This window comes from Cherax quadricarinatus, chromosome 82 (genome assembly GCF_038502225.1).
Source record: "Cherax quadricarinatus isolate ZL_2023a chromosome 82, ASM3850222v1, whole genome shotgun sequence".
NCBI classification, from domain to species: domain Eukaryota; kingdom Metazoa; phylum Arthropoda; class Malacostraca; order Decapoda; family Parastacidae; genus Cherax; species Cherax quadricarinatus.
In genome coordinates this window covers 3,924,104-3,938,505 of record NC_091373.1, presented here as the reverse complement: position 1 = coordinate 3,938,505, position 14,402 = coordinate 3,924,104, and the positions used below count along the sequence as shown (strand labels likewise).

The 14,402-nt window shown below is 44.2% G+C and overlaps 1 protein-coding gene and 1 pseudogene across 6 annotated transcripts in view; one reads left to right on the top strand and one right to left on the bottom strand.

Moving 5' to 3' along the window:
- Positions 1-12,500, top strand: part of LOC128702874 (globin D, coelomic) — a 60,369-nt gene extending 47,869 nt beyond the window's left edge. For 3 of the 6 annotated variants that reach the window (XM_053797340.2, XM_053797341.2, XM_053797342.2), the window contains exons 2-6: positions 1,303-1,387; positions 7,523-7,683; positions 9,795-9,900; positions 11,060-11,179; positions 12,118-12,500. In XM_053797340.2, the coding sequence (XP_053653315.2) occupies positions 1,337-1,387; positions 7,523-7,683; positions 9,795-9,900; positions 11,060-11,179; positions 12,118-12,252 (573 nt within the window). In that variant the 5' untranslated portion in view covers positions 1,303-1,336 and the 3' untranslated portion in view covers positions 12,253-12,500. Of the gene's footprint in view, positions 1-1,302; positions 1,390-7,515; positions 7,684-9,794; positions 9,901-11,059; positions 11,180-12,117 lie in introns of all 6 variants that reach the window. The other 3 variants (XM_070102534.1, XM_070102535.1, XM_070102536.1) reach the window with 1 other exon arrangement.
- LOC128702939 (5S ribosomal RNA) lies at positions 1,631-1,747 on the bottom strand (annotated as a pseudogene).
- Positions 12,501-14,402: the final 1,902 nt, after the last annotated feature.

The following is a 14,402-nucleotide window of genomic DNA, read 5'->3' as shown; positions in this document are numbered from 1 at the left end:
CATCCTGTGGACAGTATCGCAAGAGCAGATGGATACACAAAAGACCTAAAAACTAGGCCTCAAAATGGCTAACAGGAGTATATCTGGATTTATCCCAGGTCAATCTGTATTGTAGCATTGTTGATCTATGAATGCATTGGAGTTTTCCTTAGTTAAATCTACAAAACCTCATAATCATTGTCATTGTCCATATTTATACTGTTGTCTGTAAGATCATTTGTAGGTGGCCATAAAAATGTCATTGGTCTTGTGCCTCGATACTCCGTGTGAGGAAATGATCTCTGAGGAGACAAGATAGACTCGTCTCACCTTAGATATCTAGTGATTGTACACTGGAGGTCGACACTATTTTTACGCTGAGTTGCAAGAGTCAGTCAAACAACAAAACAGTTTGCATTAACTCTTTCCTATCCCCCTCCTGATACTTAAATCCCTCTCTTACGCGAATGCTTCTGATATCTGACTGATACCTGACTGATACCGGCTGCTGCTGCTGCTGCACTCGTTATAACCCTCATGTTTTCATCCCTAAATTTTTGTGGTATATATTCACGAAGCAGCGATAAATCTGTATAAGTCTGTAGAGTGCACAAAGATATCGAGAGGCAAAGATTATGAAAGTAATTTATTAGATGCGTTCGTAATAAAAAATTCTCTGGGCCAACTTTAAAAAAAATTTCCCCGATTATAAGGCGACCATGCTGCAAGATGCCATCACTAACAATCGCCTTGTGCTGATAACAGAAATATTAAGGGGGTTCGGAATACACCTTGATTTAGTTTCGATATTCAGCACAAAATCGATACAGATTTTGAGTAAAGAAGCATAAATTAAAGGTTACTTATGTTATAATATTTAACATGGCTCCTTGCCAGATTTTTGGCTGTTTTATACATGTTAACTGTTCCATCTTCCCTCCATCTGGTCCAGCCTGTTGCCTCTCATTCCCATTTTTATAATCTCGCTGAGTAATCACTTGGCTGCCGCGATAATGGTCGCCAATTAATGTAATGGAATGCTTGCTGATACCGGTTATGAATGATCAATGTTGGCCATGGACTGAGAGTTTAAAATACTTAAATGAGTTGTGACTATTTATCGCTGACATGCAACTCATCAACCAGCGCTCCATAAACCTCATTTTTACGTTTTTTTTTTTTATCCTTCCTCCTGCATCTTTAATTCTCATTTCCAATCCTTATGGTTCTTGTCATCGACCGAGTACGCCTGTTACATTTGTTATTTCCTTTTGCAAGTGATGGCGGTGTTGAATCTGTAAGACGAACTCTTTTGTGTTACAGATACAACAGAGTGGTTGAGGCTGCTACCAGCACAATGGGAGCAGTGTTCAGTGTGTTGTGGAGTTGGTTCTCACCTAACTCAAAGGTAAGTGTACGTACTCTCTCATGTTCTCCTTAACTAGCCTTCCCCAGCCCTCCCTCCACTACACACACAAACACATATTAAGAATAAAAATACACAATACCATGGCTGGACCAGTTAATGGTCCAAGTCTGACCCAAACGTCGTAATAAGTTTTATTCTCCTATTGCCTGGAGTTTACCTGGAGAGAGTTCCGGGGGTCAACGCCCCCGCGGCCCGGTCTGTGACCAGGCCTTAGAAGATTTATGCCAACAGCATTTGGTGTTCCCAGGAGGTCACCCATCCAAGTACTAACCAAACCCAACGTTGCTTAATTTCGCTGATCGGACGAGAAGCGGTGCGTTCAACGTGGTATGTGCGGGCTATTTGTGTATAAACACACAATTACCACCATGGATACAATTTACAAATCCTTCTTTCCCAAACCTATTGAATATCTATGAAAGACTGATGGACTTCCTAAAATGACTGCTGTAAAACCATTTACCGTACATAGTAGTAGTGATGGATATTTCTATCATTGCTGCCTCGCCACACTGACATTAGGAGGAGGATGATCAAGCTTCCATCTCTCAAGCCAGAGTAATGGGAAGAAAAGTCGAGGTAACTGGTTGACAGGGTTACCTTAAGCAGTGTGCATTGAAGGAAAAAATGGGGCCAGCCATATAAATAAGCTCTCAGACGACACGAGAGTAGGCCTACGCTTACGACAGGAGTAGAGGCCGACAAACTAATTCTCAAGAGAGCCCAGTGAATTTTCATTTTAGTTATGGATTGGTAAATGTTGTAAATGCGGACGCTGATGATCGTAGTCCAGATGATTGAAAATAGCCTGAACATGCGGAAAAATATTAAATAGGGTAGTTTTAAATTCACTGATCAAAAAATTGTTGCTTGGTGTCTATTGATTCGTGAAAGCAGTTCCCCGAGGTAAAGGCACCAGGCATCCACAAGACTAAACTCTGTTGCAAGAGTTGTGATGCCTTAGCAAAATCCATTTCCCCGCAGTTTGTAAGGAAATAGCGAGTGCCACCTCCCCTCCACCCCACTCCCTGTGCCAGCCTCCTGTGCCAGCCCCCAGTGCCAGCTGCCTACCCCTATATCAGTCCCCTGTAGCAGCCCCCAGTGACACTACCCGAGTGGTCGTTCTACTCGACAACTCTTGTTAAACCAGTGTTCTCCCATATCCTTTCTAAATTTAAATTTGCCAGATTTTAATCCAGTGCTACGAGTCTTGTCTTGGTTACAAATTTTCAGGATGTTCTTTATATCCCCTTTATTTATACCTGTTTTGCATCTGTACACTTGAGTCATATCCTCGGATAATCGCCCTGTTTCAACGCCTTTCCACAGAGTGCCGATTGTTTCTTCAGCCTATCTTGACAGAAAATATTTGATACATGGGATTAGATTTGTCATCTTTCTCAATGTTTTCCAGCATTTTCTGCCCATCCTGTAATATGGAGACTAGAACCTCGTAGCAGAATCTAAATGACGCTCCCTCCCCACACACAGTATTTCCCTTAGTCACAGAGTTGTTAGGAAGTGGAATTATCTGGGAAGTGATGTAGTGGAGGCAGGATCCATACATAGCTTTAAGAATAGGTATGATGAAGCTCATGGAGCAGGAAGAGTGACCTATTAGTGGCCAGTGAAGAGGCGGGGCCAGGAGCTGTGAATCGACCCCTGCAACCACAACTAGGTGAGCACGCGCACACTCACATATTCGCTCTGGGTCTCCAGTTCTTCTGTCTGGCCTGAACCCACTCAGGGAGTGCTATTATACCCACCCCTTCCCAGGAACCCATCCACCCACCCATCAACACACCCACCTGGGCTCTCAGAGAGCATTATCATGAGACTCGCTAGAGACCCTAATTGCGTGGTCTCGAGGCGGGCCAGTGTTGCGTGGTCTCGAGGCGGACCAGTGTTGCGTGGTCTCGAGGCGGACCAGTGTTGCGTGGTCTCGAGGCGGACCAGTGTTGCGTGGTCTCGAGGCGGACCAGTGTTGCGTGGTCTCGAGGCGGACCAGTGTTGCGTGGTCTCGAGGCGGACCAGTGTTGCGTGGTCTCGAGGCGGACCAGTGTTGCGTGGTCTCGAGGCGGACCAGTGTTGCGTGGTCTCGAGGCGGACCAGTGTTGCGTGGTCTCGAGGCGGGCCAGTGTTGCGTGGTCTCGAGGCGGACCAGTGTTGCGTGGTCTCGACGCTAATCTTAAAGCTCCATAAACACGCTAGTTTTGACGTTTTTCCGTTTTCTTTCTCGATTATATTATTACACATAAATGACATGCCCATGCACTCTGCCCCAGGGCCAGACTCATGGAACTCTGTGTTCATCAAGAACTGCAAGAAGCCCCTATCACGAGCCTTTTCCATCCTATGGAGAGGGAGCATGGACACGGGGGTCGTCCCACAGTTACTAAAAACAACAGACATAGCCCCACTCCACAAAGGGGGCAGTAAAGCAACAGCAAAGAACTACAGACCAATAGCACTAACATCCCATATCATAAAAATCTTTGAAAGGGTCCTAAGAAGCAAGATCACCAACCATCTAGAAACCCATCAGTTACACAACCCAGGGCAACATGGGTTTAGAACAGGTCGCTCCTGTCTGTCTCAACTATTGGATCACTACGACAAGGTCCTAAATGCACTAGAAGACAAAAAGAATGCAGATGTAATATATACAGACTTTGCAAAAGCCTTCGACAAGTGTGACCATGGCGTAATAGCGCACAAAATGCGTGCTAAAGGAATAACAGGAAAAGTCGGTCGATGGATCTATAATTTCCTCACTAACAGAACACAGAGAGTAGTCGTCAACAGAGTAAAGTCCGAGGCAGCTACGGTGAAAAGCTCTGTTCCACAAGGCACAGTACTCGCTCCCATCTTGTTCCTCATCCTCATATCCGACATAGACAAGGATGTCAGCCACAGCACCGTGTCTTCCTTTGCAGATGACACCCGAATCTGCATGACAGTGTCTTCCATTGCAGACACTGCAAGGCTCCAGGCGGACATCAACCAAATCTTTCAGTGGGCTGCAGAAAACAATATGAAGGTCAACGATGAGAAATTTCAATTACTCAGATATGGTAAACATAAGGAAATTAAATTTTCATCAGAGTACAAAACAAATTCTGGCCACAAAATAGAGCGAAACACCAACGTCAAAGACCTGGGAGTGATCATGTCGGAGGATCTCACCTTCAAGGACCATAACATTGTATCAATCGCATCTGCTAGAAAAATGACAGGAGGCCAAGCCCATGATGACACTCTTCAGGTCACTTGTTCTATCTAGGCTGGAATATTGCTGCACACTAACAGCACCTTTCAAGGCAGGTGAAATTGCCGACCTAGAAAATGTACAGAGAACTTTCACGGCGCGCATAACACCTCAATTACTGGGAGCGCTTGAGGTTCCTAAACCTGTATTCCCTGGAACGCAGGAGGGAGAGATACATGATTATATACACCTGGAAAATCCTAGAGGGACTAGTACCGAACTTGCACACGAAAATCACTCACTACGAAAGCAAAAGACTTGGCAGACGATGCACCATCCCCCCAATGAAAAGCAGGGGTGTCACTAGCACGTTAAGAGACCATACAGTAAGTGTCAGGGGCCCGAGACTGTTCAACTGCCTCCCAGCACACATAAGGGGGATTACCCACAGACCCCTGGCAGTCTTCAAGCTGGCACTGGACAAGCACCTAAAGTCAGTTCCTGATCAGCCGAGCTGTGGCTCGTACATTGGTTTGCGTGCAGCCAGCAGCAACAGCCTGGTTGATCAGGCTCTGATTCACCAGGAGGCCTGGTCACAGACCGGGCCGCGGGGGCGTTGACCCCCGGAACTCTCTCCAGGTAAACTCCAGGTAAACACATACACAAATAGCCCCTACGTACGAGACTGAAACTTAATGATGGCGTTCGGGACCAAAACATCGTCATAAGTTTGTCTCCTACACACGGGTTATTTGTGCATTGTTAGTCACGGTACCGGCCGCCGTATTTGTACATTGTTCGAGTCACGGTACCGGCCGCCGTATTTTTTGTTACACTTCCCATTCTCTGCAGACCCGTAGGAAAACAATTTTGGCTATTTAAATAACTGGAATTTGCATACCTCTTATTTGCTCCAAGAAAAGAAAGGTAGATTGAAGTAAAAAAAAAAATTAGTTTGTAGTTTGATTGCGACCAGAAGAAGCATTCTTTAGTTGTTGCATTGAAAATCGGTTTGAATAAAATTGACACATTAACATATACACAACGCAAAATCAATGCTAACCTTCCTTTAAAAAAGGTACACCATCACTGAAAGTTTGAAGCTGAGCAGAAGACTGATTCTTCAGTTGTTGCTCGGAATGCAACAGCGTAAACTTTAATAATATTAGTAATAATAATATTAATCTTTATTTCTACAAGTACATGCACAAGGTATACATACCTGGCTGACATCAATGTGACATACTACATTGTAGAAACCCCTTTGTTATGCAGAGCATTTCGGGCAAATTGGATAAATTATCCGCAGGATGCGACCCACTTTTTTTTTATATATATAGATAGGCGAACAGGGACAGCAGGTGTCTTAAATACGTCGTAATGTTTCCACTTGAACCAGGGACCTCAGTGTGAGCCGATTGTGCTAACAGTCGAGCCACAGGACAATAGTTTGTCCACGAAACTGTTATTTCACGGTAAACAGTACTTCACCAAAAATGGGAAATTTGCACCAACATACTGGGATGAGAAATCAGATCGTCTTTAAACCTTCAGTTCCGATGACATGAGAATGTAGCCTTTGAGTAGATGGTGTATTTCTGGATATTAGTCTCTATACAGCATCTGGAGAATGCCTTGTCTGATTGCCTTTAAGCTTTTAAATCTGACGAATCACACTTAGCGGAAGGTTTGAACTGGTTTCAGACTGTTAGTTTGGCATTTCTAGTGAAGAAACTGTGAAACTAGTTTCCATCGCATAACTTGTGAATGTTTCTTCTGATTATCGTCTTGTCTTCAGTGTTGATTTTTAACTTCATTACAAACTTGCACCTTACTCTGAACTGTTTGTTTATTGCGTGCACTGGAGTGCAGAAAGCTAGGGTGGTGGGGATACTGTTCCTGGATCACCCAGCCACCGAATAAGACATCACAAGTATCCCAGTGGAAATAAGTTGGTGGCCCGGTGGCCTGGTGGCTAAAGCTCCCACTTCACACACGGAGGGCCCGGGTTCGATTCCCGAAGGGTGGAAACATTTCGACACGTTTCCTTACACTATTGTCCTGTTCACCTAGCAGCAAATAGGTACCTGGGTGTTAGTCGACTGGTGTGGGTCGCATCCTGGGGGACAAGATTAAGGACCCCAATGGAAATAAGTTAGACAGTCCTCGATGACGCACTGACTTTCTTGGGTTATCCTGGGTGGCTAACCCTCCGGGGTTAAAAATCCGAACGAACTCTTATCTCTCTTCGTTTGACCGTGTTCGGTTATCCTAGGTAATTTACACGTATGTTACTATGTATGATAATTGTAGTCACCAAAATTTGTGTAACTGTGCTTATGTTGGCCCATAATGCCTAAGCATAATAGAGGCTCTCTTTGCACTGTAACCCACTATTTTAAATACAAAATCTCAATGTACTGTTTGCAAAGACATAGAATAAATAAATAAATAAATGTTTGCCTGTACCTAAATAAACTTACTAGTTATCATAGTCATAAGATTTAGTTCGGATTTTTAACCCTGAAGGGTTAGCCATCCAGGATAACTCGAGAAAGTCAGTGGGTCGTCGAGGATTGTTTTATTTCCAATGGGGTTCTTCAGTCTTGTCCCCAGGATGCGATCCACACCAGTGGACTGACACCCAGGTACCTACTTGCTTGCTAGGTGAACGGGGACAGGTGTAAGGAAACTCAATGTTTTCACCCGGTCGGGGATTGAACCACGGACACTCGGTGTATAAGGCGAGAGCGTTGCCTACCAGGGCAAGGGACACCACCTGGGGGACTGGGAGGTAGTCAGGCTTGATCCGAGGGAGGGGAGGGCAGCTCCCGTTCCTCGAATTAAGAGCCCATCACCTGCCTCAAAGCATTTGTTGTTGATAATGTTTTACGATGGTGGTACAGGTGAAAGCCATGACGTTCTCAGAGGAGCAGGACCTGGGACCTGAGGCAGACGTGGCCGACGCTACCACAGGTCTCACCCTGCGTCACCGCACAGCCATAGTCAGGACCTGGGACCTGGTCAGACCTGACCTCAAGGAACATGGTGTCAATTTCTTCCTCAGGTAAGACAAGTGCTCTCAAAGACTTAACTATGTATGGAACACAAGATTAATTTCTACAAAAATTGTTATCCTGGAAACCTCACATAACCTCTCTGAAGGCAACTTGTCACAGCCGGCTAAACCTTCTTAAAACCCTTGCTCATCTTTCCTGGGGAGCTGATCGTCGAACTCTGCTTCGCCTACATTCAGCCCTCGTTTTATCGAAACTCGATTATGGTGACCAGATTTATTCCGCGGCCTCTCCTGCTACTCTCTCTAGCCTTAACTCTATCCATCACCAAGGATTACGTTTGTGCCTTGGTGCTTTTCGCTCTTCCCCTGTTGAGAGCCTCTATACAGAAGCGAATGTTCCATCCTTGTCTGATCGCCGTGATGCCCATTGCCTTCGCTACTATGTACGCTCTCACGATCTACACAATCCTTCCATTTATAGAATGGTCACCGATATTAGTAGACATTCTTTATTCGTTCGCCGCCCCTGTTTGCTCCGTCCCTTTTCTCTTCGCCTACATTCACTCTTGTCTTCCCTTCAGTTACCACCTTTATATGTTCATGTAGCATCTCACTTTTCCCTACCCCCCTGGGAAGTTCCAGCTGTTCGGGTCTGTTCTTTCTCACTCCCTTGCTCGAAAGCTCAACTGCCTACGGTGGCTTCCCGCTCTCTTTTTCTTGATCACTTCCACTCCCATTCTCATGCCACCGCTGTGTACACAGATGGCTCTAAGTCTTCAGACGGCGTCGGATTCGCAGCAGTGTTTCCGGACAGCGTCGTGCGGGGACATTTACTATCTTCAGCTAGCATTTTTACTGCTGAACTGTATGCCATTCTTGCAGCACTTATTCGTATCGCATCTATGCCTGTGTCATCATTTGTAGTAGTCTCAGACTCCCTTAGTGCTCTACAGGCTATACGAAAATTTGATACATCTCATCCCCTAGTTCTCTGTATCCAACTTTGGCTACGCCATATCTCTACCAAACATAAAGATATTGTTTTTTGTTGGGTCCCTGGTCATGTCGACGTACAGGGCAATGAACAGGCAGACACTGCTGCGCGGTCAGCAGTACATGACCTACCAATTTCCTATCGAGGTGTTCCATTTCTGGACTATTTTGCTGCAATAGCTACCCACCTTCGCACCCGTTGGCAACAACGTTGGTCAACTCTGCTTGGTAACAAACTTCATTCTATTAAACCGAGCATAGGTTACTGGCCGTCTTCTTGTCATCAGTGCCGAGGTTGGGAGACCACTCTCTCCCGCCTTCGCATTGGTCACACTCGTCTTACTCGTGGGTATCTCATGGAGAGGCACCCTGTTCCTCTCTGTGAGCAGTGTCAAGTTCCAGTATCGATTAGCCACATTCTGTTAGACTGCCCTCTCTATCAACGAGCACGCAGAATTTACCTCCAACGTCGTCTTCGTTCTACTACTCTCTCTTTACCTTCCCTTCTTGCTGATGGACCCTCCTTTAATCCTGACTCTCTCATTGACTTCTTGACGACTGATTTACTCCACAAACTCTGATGATAATTTTCGCACTCCCCTCAGCCCTTTCTAGTTCAGTCTCTTGCTGCCCTTTACCCTTTCACCATCCACTGCCCCGCTGTTATCCGTAACCTATTACTCATCCATCTCCCTTTTGCCACCTGATGCCCTCGCTTCCTTCCTGCCCTGCAGCGCTGTATAGTCCTTGTGGCTTAGCGCTTCTTTTTGATTATAATAATAATAATACAAAAATTGTAAGATAAAGCCATTATTATTATAATAAAAAAGAAGCGCTAAGCCACAAGGGCTATACAGCGAGGATAAAACCATTGTAAAAATATACTTATAATCTAAGCCTCGTTAAAAATTTACTACCACATTTATTAGTAGAACCACTGGTAATATATTAGATAAAAGGACACATTAGCTACTAAGAAATTTATTACTGCTATATTTCGCTCTCAAGGAGCTTCTACAGGGCGAAATGTCGCAGTAATGTCTCATTAGTTGGTCTAGTGTCTTTTTACCCAACAAAATCTTAATATATGCTGCTTCTTGTGTCTTTTGCTGTTAATAGAATAACAAATTAGGTTGTTCGGCTAAGGTTTGCACTGCCATCTGCAGGTTGTTCCAGGACGCTCCCATCATACAGACCAGGTTCAAGGGCTTCGTTGGCTTGACGGAGGATGAACTTAGGACCAACAAGCGCCTTGTTGCCCACGGCACCACGGTCAGTTCCACGTTATTATTGTTCTTATTGTTATTATTATTATTATTTATTATTATTATTTATTATTATTATTATTATTAATCGTAGTAGCAACAGCAGTAGCAGCAGCAACAGCAGTAGCAGCAGCAACAGCAGTAGCAGTAACAGTAGTAGTAGCAGCAACAGCAGTAGCAGCAGTAGTATATTTACGGGGAACTGCTAAACTCCTGGTTATACAGCATTCGAGGAATGGGATTGCAGATAAATTTGTTTTGAGGAAGAGGAGAGTAGCTCCAACCTCAGTTATTTCGTCTTTTTGTATCCCTTATATGTCATCTCCTAATTTGAAAATGAAGTATTGCAGGAAATATTTAAAAGTATCCAGTAAATAATATGTATATATTGATTAATGGGTTAGAAAGGAAAATAATCGTTCGTACTGGGACTATAGTATCTCATTTATTTGCTGTCATCTGTGTAAGTCCCATCTCGTCTATTCAGGGGTCCGATACTGGTTGTTTTTGCCTTAGATTTGGTATAGAAAAGACATATTTTTTGGTTTCTTTGAATTTCATTTATGGCTTTTAGTTCTTCCTGAGTTTCTTGTCTCCTGTATGATTCTTTAAGCTTAAGTTCGATATTTATTATTTCTCTGACTAGTGCCTCCCTTCATATGTTATACTGGCCCCCTTTCAGCAACTCTCATTCTTCGCTTTCGTCTGTGTAGGGAGCGTGTCTCTAGTTTACAATTTCTTTTTTTTTTTCATTAAAGGAATGTGCTTTGAACATACCTCAAGTGCCACAGAGTTAATTCTTTCTAGGCAGAGGTTCGGATCCGTGTTTAGGATATCTTCACATCTTGTTTCATTTATTACATGGTTGACTTGATCCCACAGTGTTTTTGTTACTGAAGTTGAATTTAGTGAAGGCACCCTCATAAATACACTATAATAATTAGAGCTCCATGGTATACCTGGAGGGTGTTCTAGGGGTCAACGCCCCCGCGGCCCGGTCCATCACCAGGCCTTATATGTACATTATTTGTAGAGAAAATGAGTTTTAAAATATTGTGTGTAGTGTGCGAAGTGTTTCTGGCTCTCTAGTGTATTGATGCTGTCAGAGACATAACAGCTGCTTCATTTAAAATTATATTTACAAAAAAAATTATCTTTATTCGTAGGTACTGATGGCAATAACGAGCATGGTGGACAACATAGACGATGTGTCTGTGTTGGTGGAGCTGTTGAAGAACACTGGTGCCAACCACAACACTAGAGGCATACCCAAGGACGACTTTGCGGTAAGAGCAAAGCAACGCTCAGTCTAAAGTATACATATACCTTTTTATATAAAGCAATGCAATAAGCAATATATCTATTAAAATAACAGCAATCCCAGTATATGGAATACTAGTAATAGGTTAAGCAATAACGCCTTATAGGTCTCCACTAGTCACAATGAGACCAGCTCCAACGGAAATGATGGCACTGAAAGTCCAAATAAGTATGAAACTAGAAATTTCAGTAGTGTCCAAAATATTTTCAACCCCCTTCCTTTTTTTTATGAGGAAAGGGCAAAGCATTTTTTAAATCTACATTTTAAGTTTGTTTCGTGGCTTTTTAAAATTCACTCCTCTTTGCATCTTTCCTTCCTCCTCACCTCAGACACTCTCAAGACTTCAGTGAATGGATGCGACCGTATATCACCTGTAAGGTACTAAGTTATGTAAGAATCTCTGAGTGAAGGCCAGTAAGGTGTTAGTTTCTACTGCTGTCTTTCATGATCTTTTCTGTCCTTATATGGATTCCAGCTCCTTCCAAGGTAACCTCAGATTTTGGGAGTTGTGAGAAAAACACACTTGTGCACAGGTCAGGAGTGCACAGTCCTAATGAAGACACCAACGAGTGGCGTCTTCATTAGGATTGAAGACGCCACTTGTGGCTAAAGTTACCTTTAGTTCTTGGTTGTGCCGCTTGAGCTGCTAGTTTGTGCACCCGCAGCTCATTCTGTGAGCACTAGCGCAAAAAATTAGGACTGAAGTCGTCACAATGGGTTTTTGTCATACCCCACTGGGCATCCTAACCAGTGCATAAGTATCTGCATCTCCACAGTCCTTTTGCAGTTGCTAGGAGCTTACCCCTATCCCCTTATTCTTAACCAACCCTCACATCGCACATTTCCATTTCGTTCTACCATTCTCCTACGTGCAAACTTCTGATCCAATTTCACCATTACCAGCTCTTGTTCCCGGTGCTGCTAAACTATCTGAAGGACAACCTGGGTTCTGCCTGGACGCCACTGGCTGAGGAAGGATGGAAGCAAGCGTGCAAGGTGATACACGCTGTTATCATCTCTTCCTACGACACTCCCTGATTCACCCTCCTCCTGACCACACATTTCACGAGTTTATTGTATCGAATAAACAAGAAATTTGTTTGAAAGATTTATTGGTACATTTTTTTATATGCACTCACGACCTTGTCTTATTAATGGTGTCTTCAGTACGACCAATGTTTTAAAAATTTATGGCTCCAGTATCCTGCATTTAAAGCTAATTTTATACCTTACTAAAATAATAAACTTTAGATTATTGTACAGTATTTCAAAAAATATTGAATTATTTTCAGCTTTCATTTTATATCCTAACTTTAATCAAGAAATTATCCTCATTAACCTGAACATTATTATCTCTCATTGGTTTTTATTTTATTACTGCTTTATTATTACATATGCATGAATTTAAAAATTATATACTCATGGAGAAGCACTAAACCTGTATGAGTCATACAGAATCCGGGAAATGGGAGGTAATCAGATTTGATCCAAGGAAAGGAATGGTAGCTCTATTTCCTTGAATCACAACCTATCTAGCGCACTTGCATCTGATTCATGTTAGTCTAACTGTAGACTAACTGTAGATACTGTTACACCACTTAACAAGTGAACAAACCAGTTCTTGTATCAGCCGGCCTTCCTCTCTGACAAGTGGACAGGCGGGTGGTGCCAGCAACTTACCTAGCAGACCCATTCTTTTAACACCTAGATATAGAGATGGGGAGAGAGAGAGAGAGATGAGATGGAGAGAGAGATGAGATGGAGAGAGACGAGATGGAGAGATGAGATGGAGAGAGAGAAGATAATGGAGATGGATGTATATGGATGTAGATATGAATAAATAGAGAGACAGACAAGATTGTATATATACACACACACAAGCAATACAATTGCAGATAGTTTAACATATTTATTCTCTTCAAGGGGGGCTCCTTGGCATGGTGAAGAGGCTCTTGGTCTGAGGAATTAGCCCTGTCGGTCTTCTTCCTCAGACCAAACCTAATTACCCCCCATTCTCCCTTCCCCTATCCCATCCTCCCCTTTTTCCATTCCTCCTCCTCCTCCTCACCCCTCCCTTTTGCCCTTCCTCTTTTTGGCCTTTGGGATTTCTCCCACAGGCACGCTAGTTCCTAGGTAGGGGAAAGGACACCGGGGTCCATCCCATTCCGTTGAGGTTCTTGGCGGTGGCGTAGTTTGCCGTGGAATCTGGATTGCCTGGGGATGTCCCGATCCCTCTCCGGTATCCCGGAGTAGCTTTGGGTGTCTTTCGGGCGACGGGTGTATCTCTGAAAGCCACCTTTTGGATTCCGGGGGTGGTGGCCGAAGGAGGTATGCTTTGTGGCGGATATCCGGCCGCCCTCTCTTGTCCACCGAGGTAGCTCGGCAGATGTGAGGTTGCTATCCCGGATTGCTGGTTTACTGGCATGAAGGGTAGGGTATGGCACGGGTTCCATGCTGCATCTGCGCTACTAGCGGTGTTGAGGTCCTCTTGGGCGCGGAGGTAGATTTCCGGCCCTTTCATTCCTCCTGGGTACTATTCCTCCCCGCTCCCCCCTTTTTTTATTCTTTTTTATTTTTATTTTCTTTTCTTTCTTTTTTTTCTTAAAAACAAAAAGCAAAGGAGTAACCTAACCATGGCAGCCCTAGTCCATGAACCCACTACCCCCGGGCCCCTTCTTGATACCGCACCCCATTCTGACCGTGCCTTGTGTTTAGACCACTCTTCGGACACTCCTGATGCCCCTGTACCTCTTGCTGGTGCTGTTTCCTCACCCGCTTCAGGTACCGGGGCTTCGACTGACTCCTTCGATTTGTCTGAACTCTGCTCTCCTTTGACTATGCTTCCGGCTTCTCCCTCTACGGTACGGCAATTTTCGAATCGCCCGCCCATTTCACACCGGACCAACTCCGGTCCTACTCCTAAACGCCAACGTCAATCTCCTGATGATGCTCCTTCGTTACCTTCCCATTCTACTCGGAAAAGACCGACACGTCAAGCACTCCCTCTCCACGCTCAGTTTCGGACCACACAATGGACTAAATTCTTTACTTTAAGACCGACTTCTTCTTCTGCCTACCTTTCTGACCATAGTATTGGCAAAGCGCTTCTGCGTCATGTTGGTAGAGATATTTCATTTCATGCTCTCAAGAGCGGTATGCTCATCGTCACTGTCCAGAATGCTGCCCAA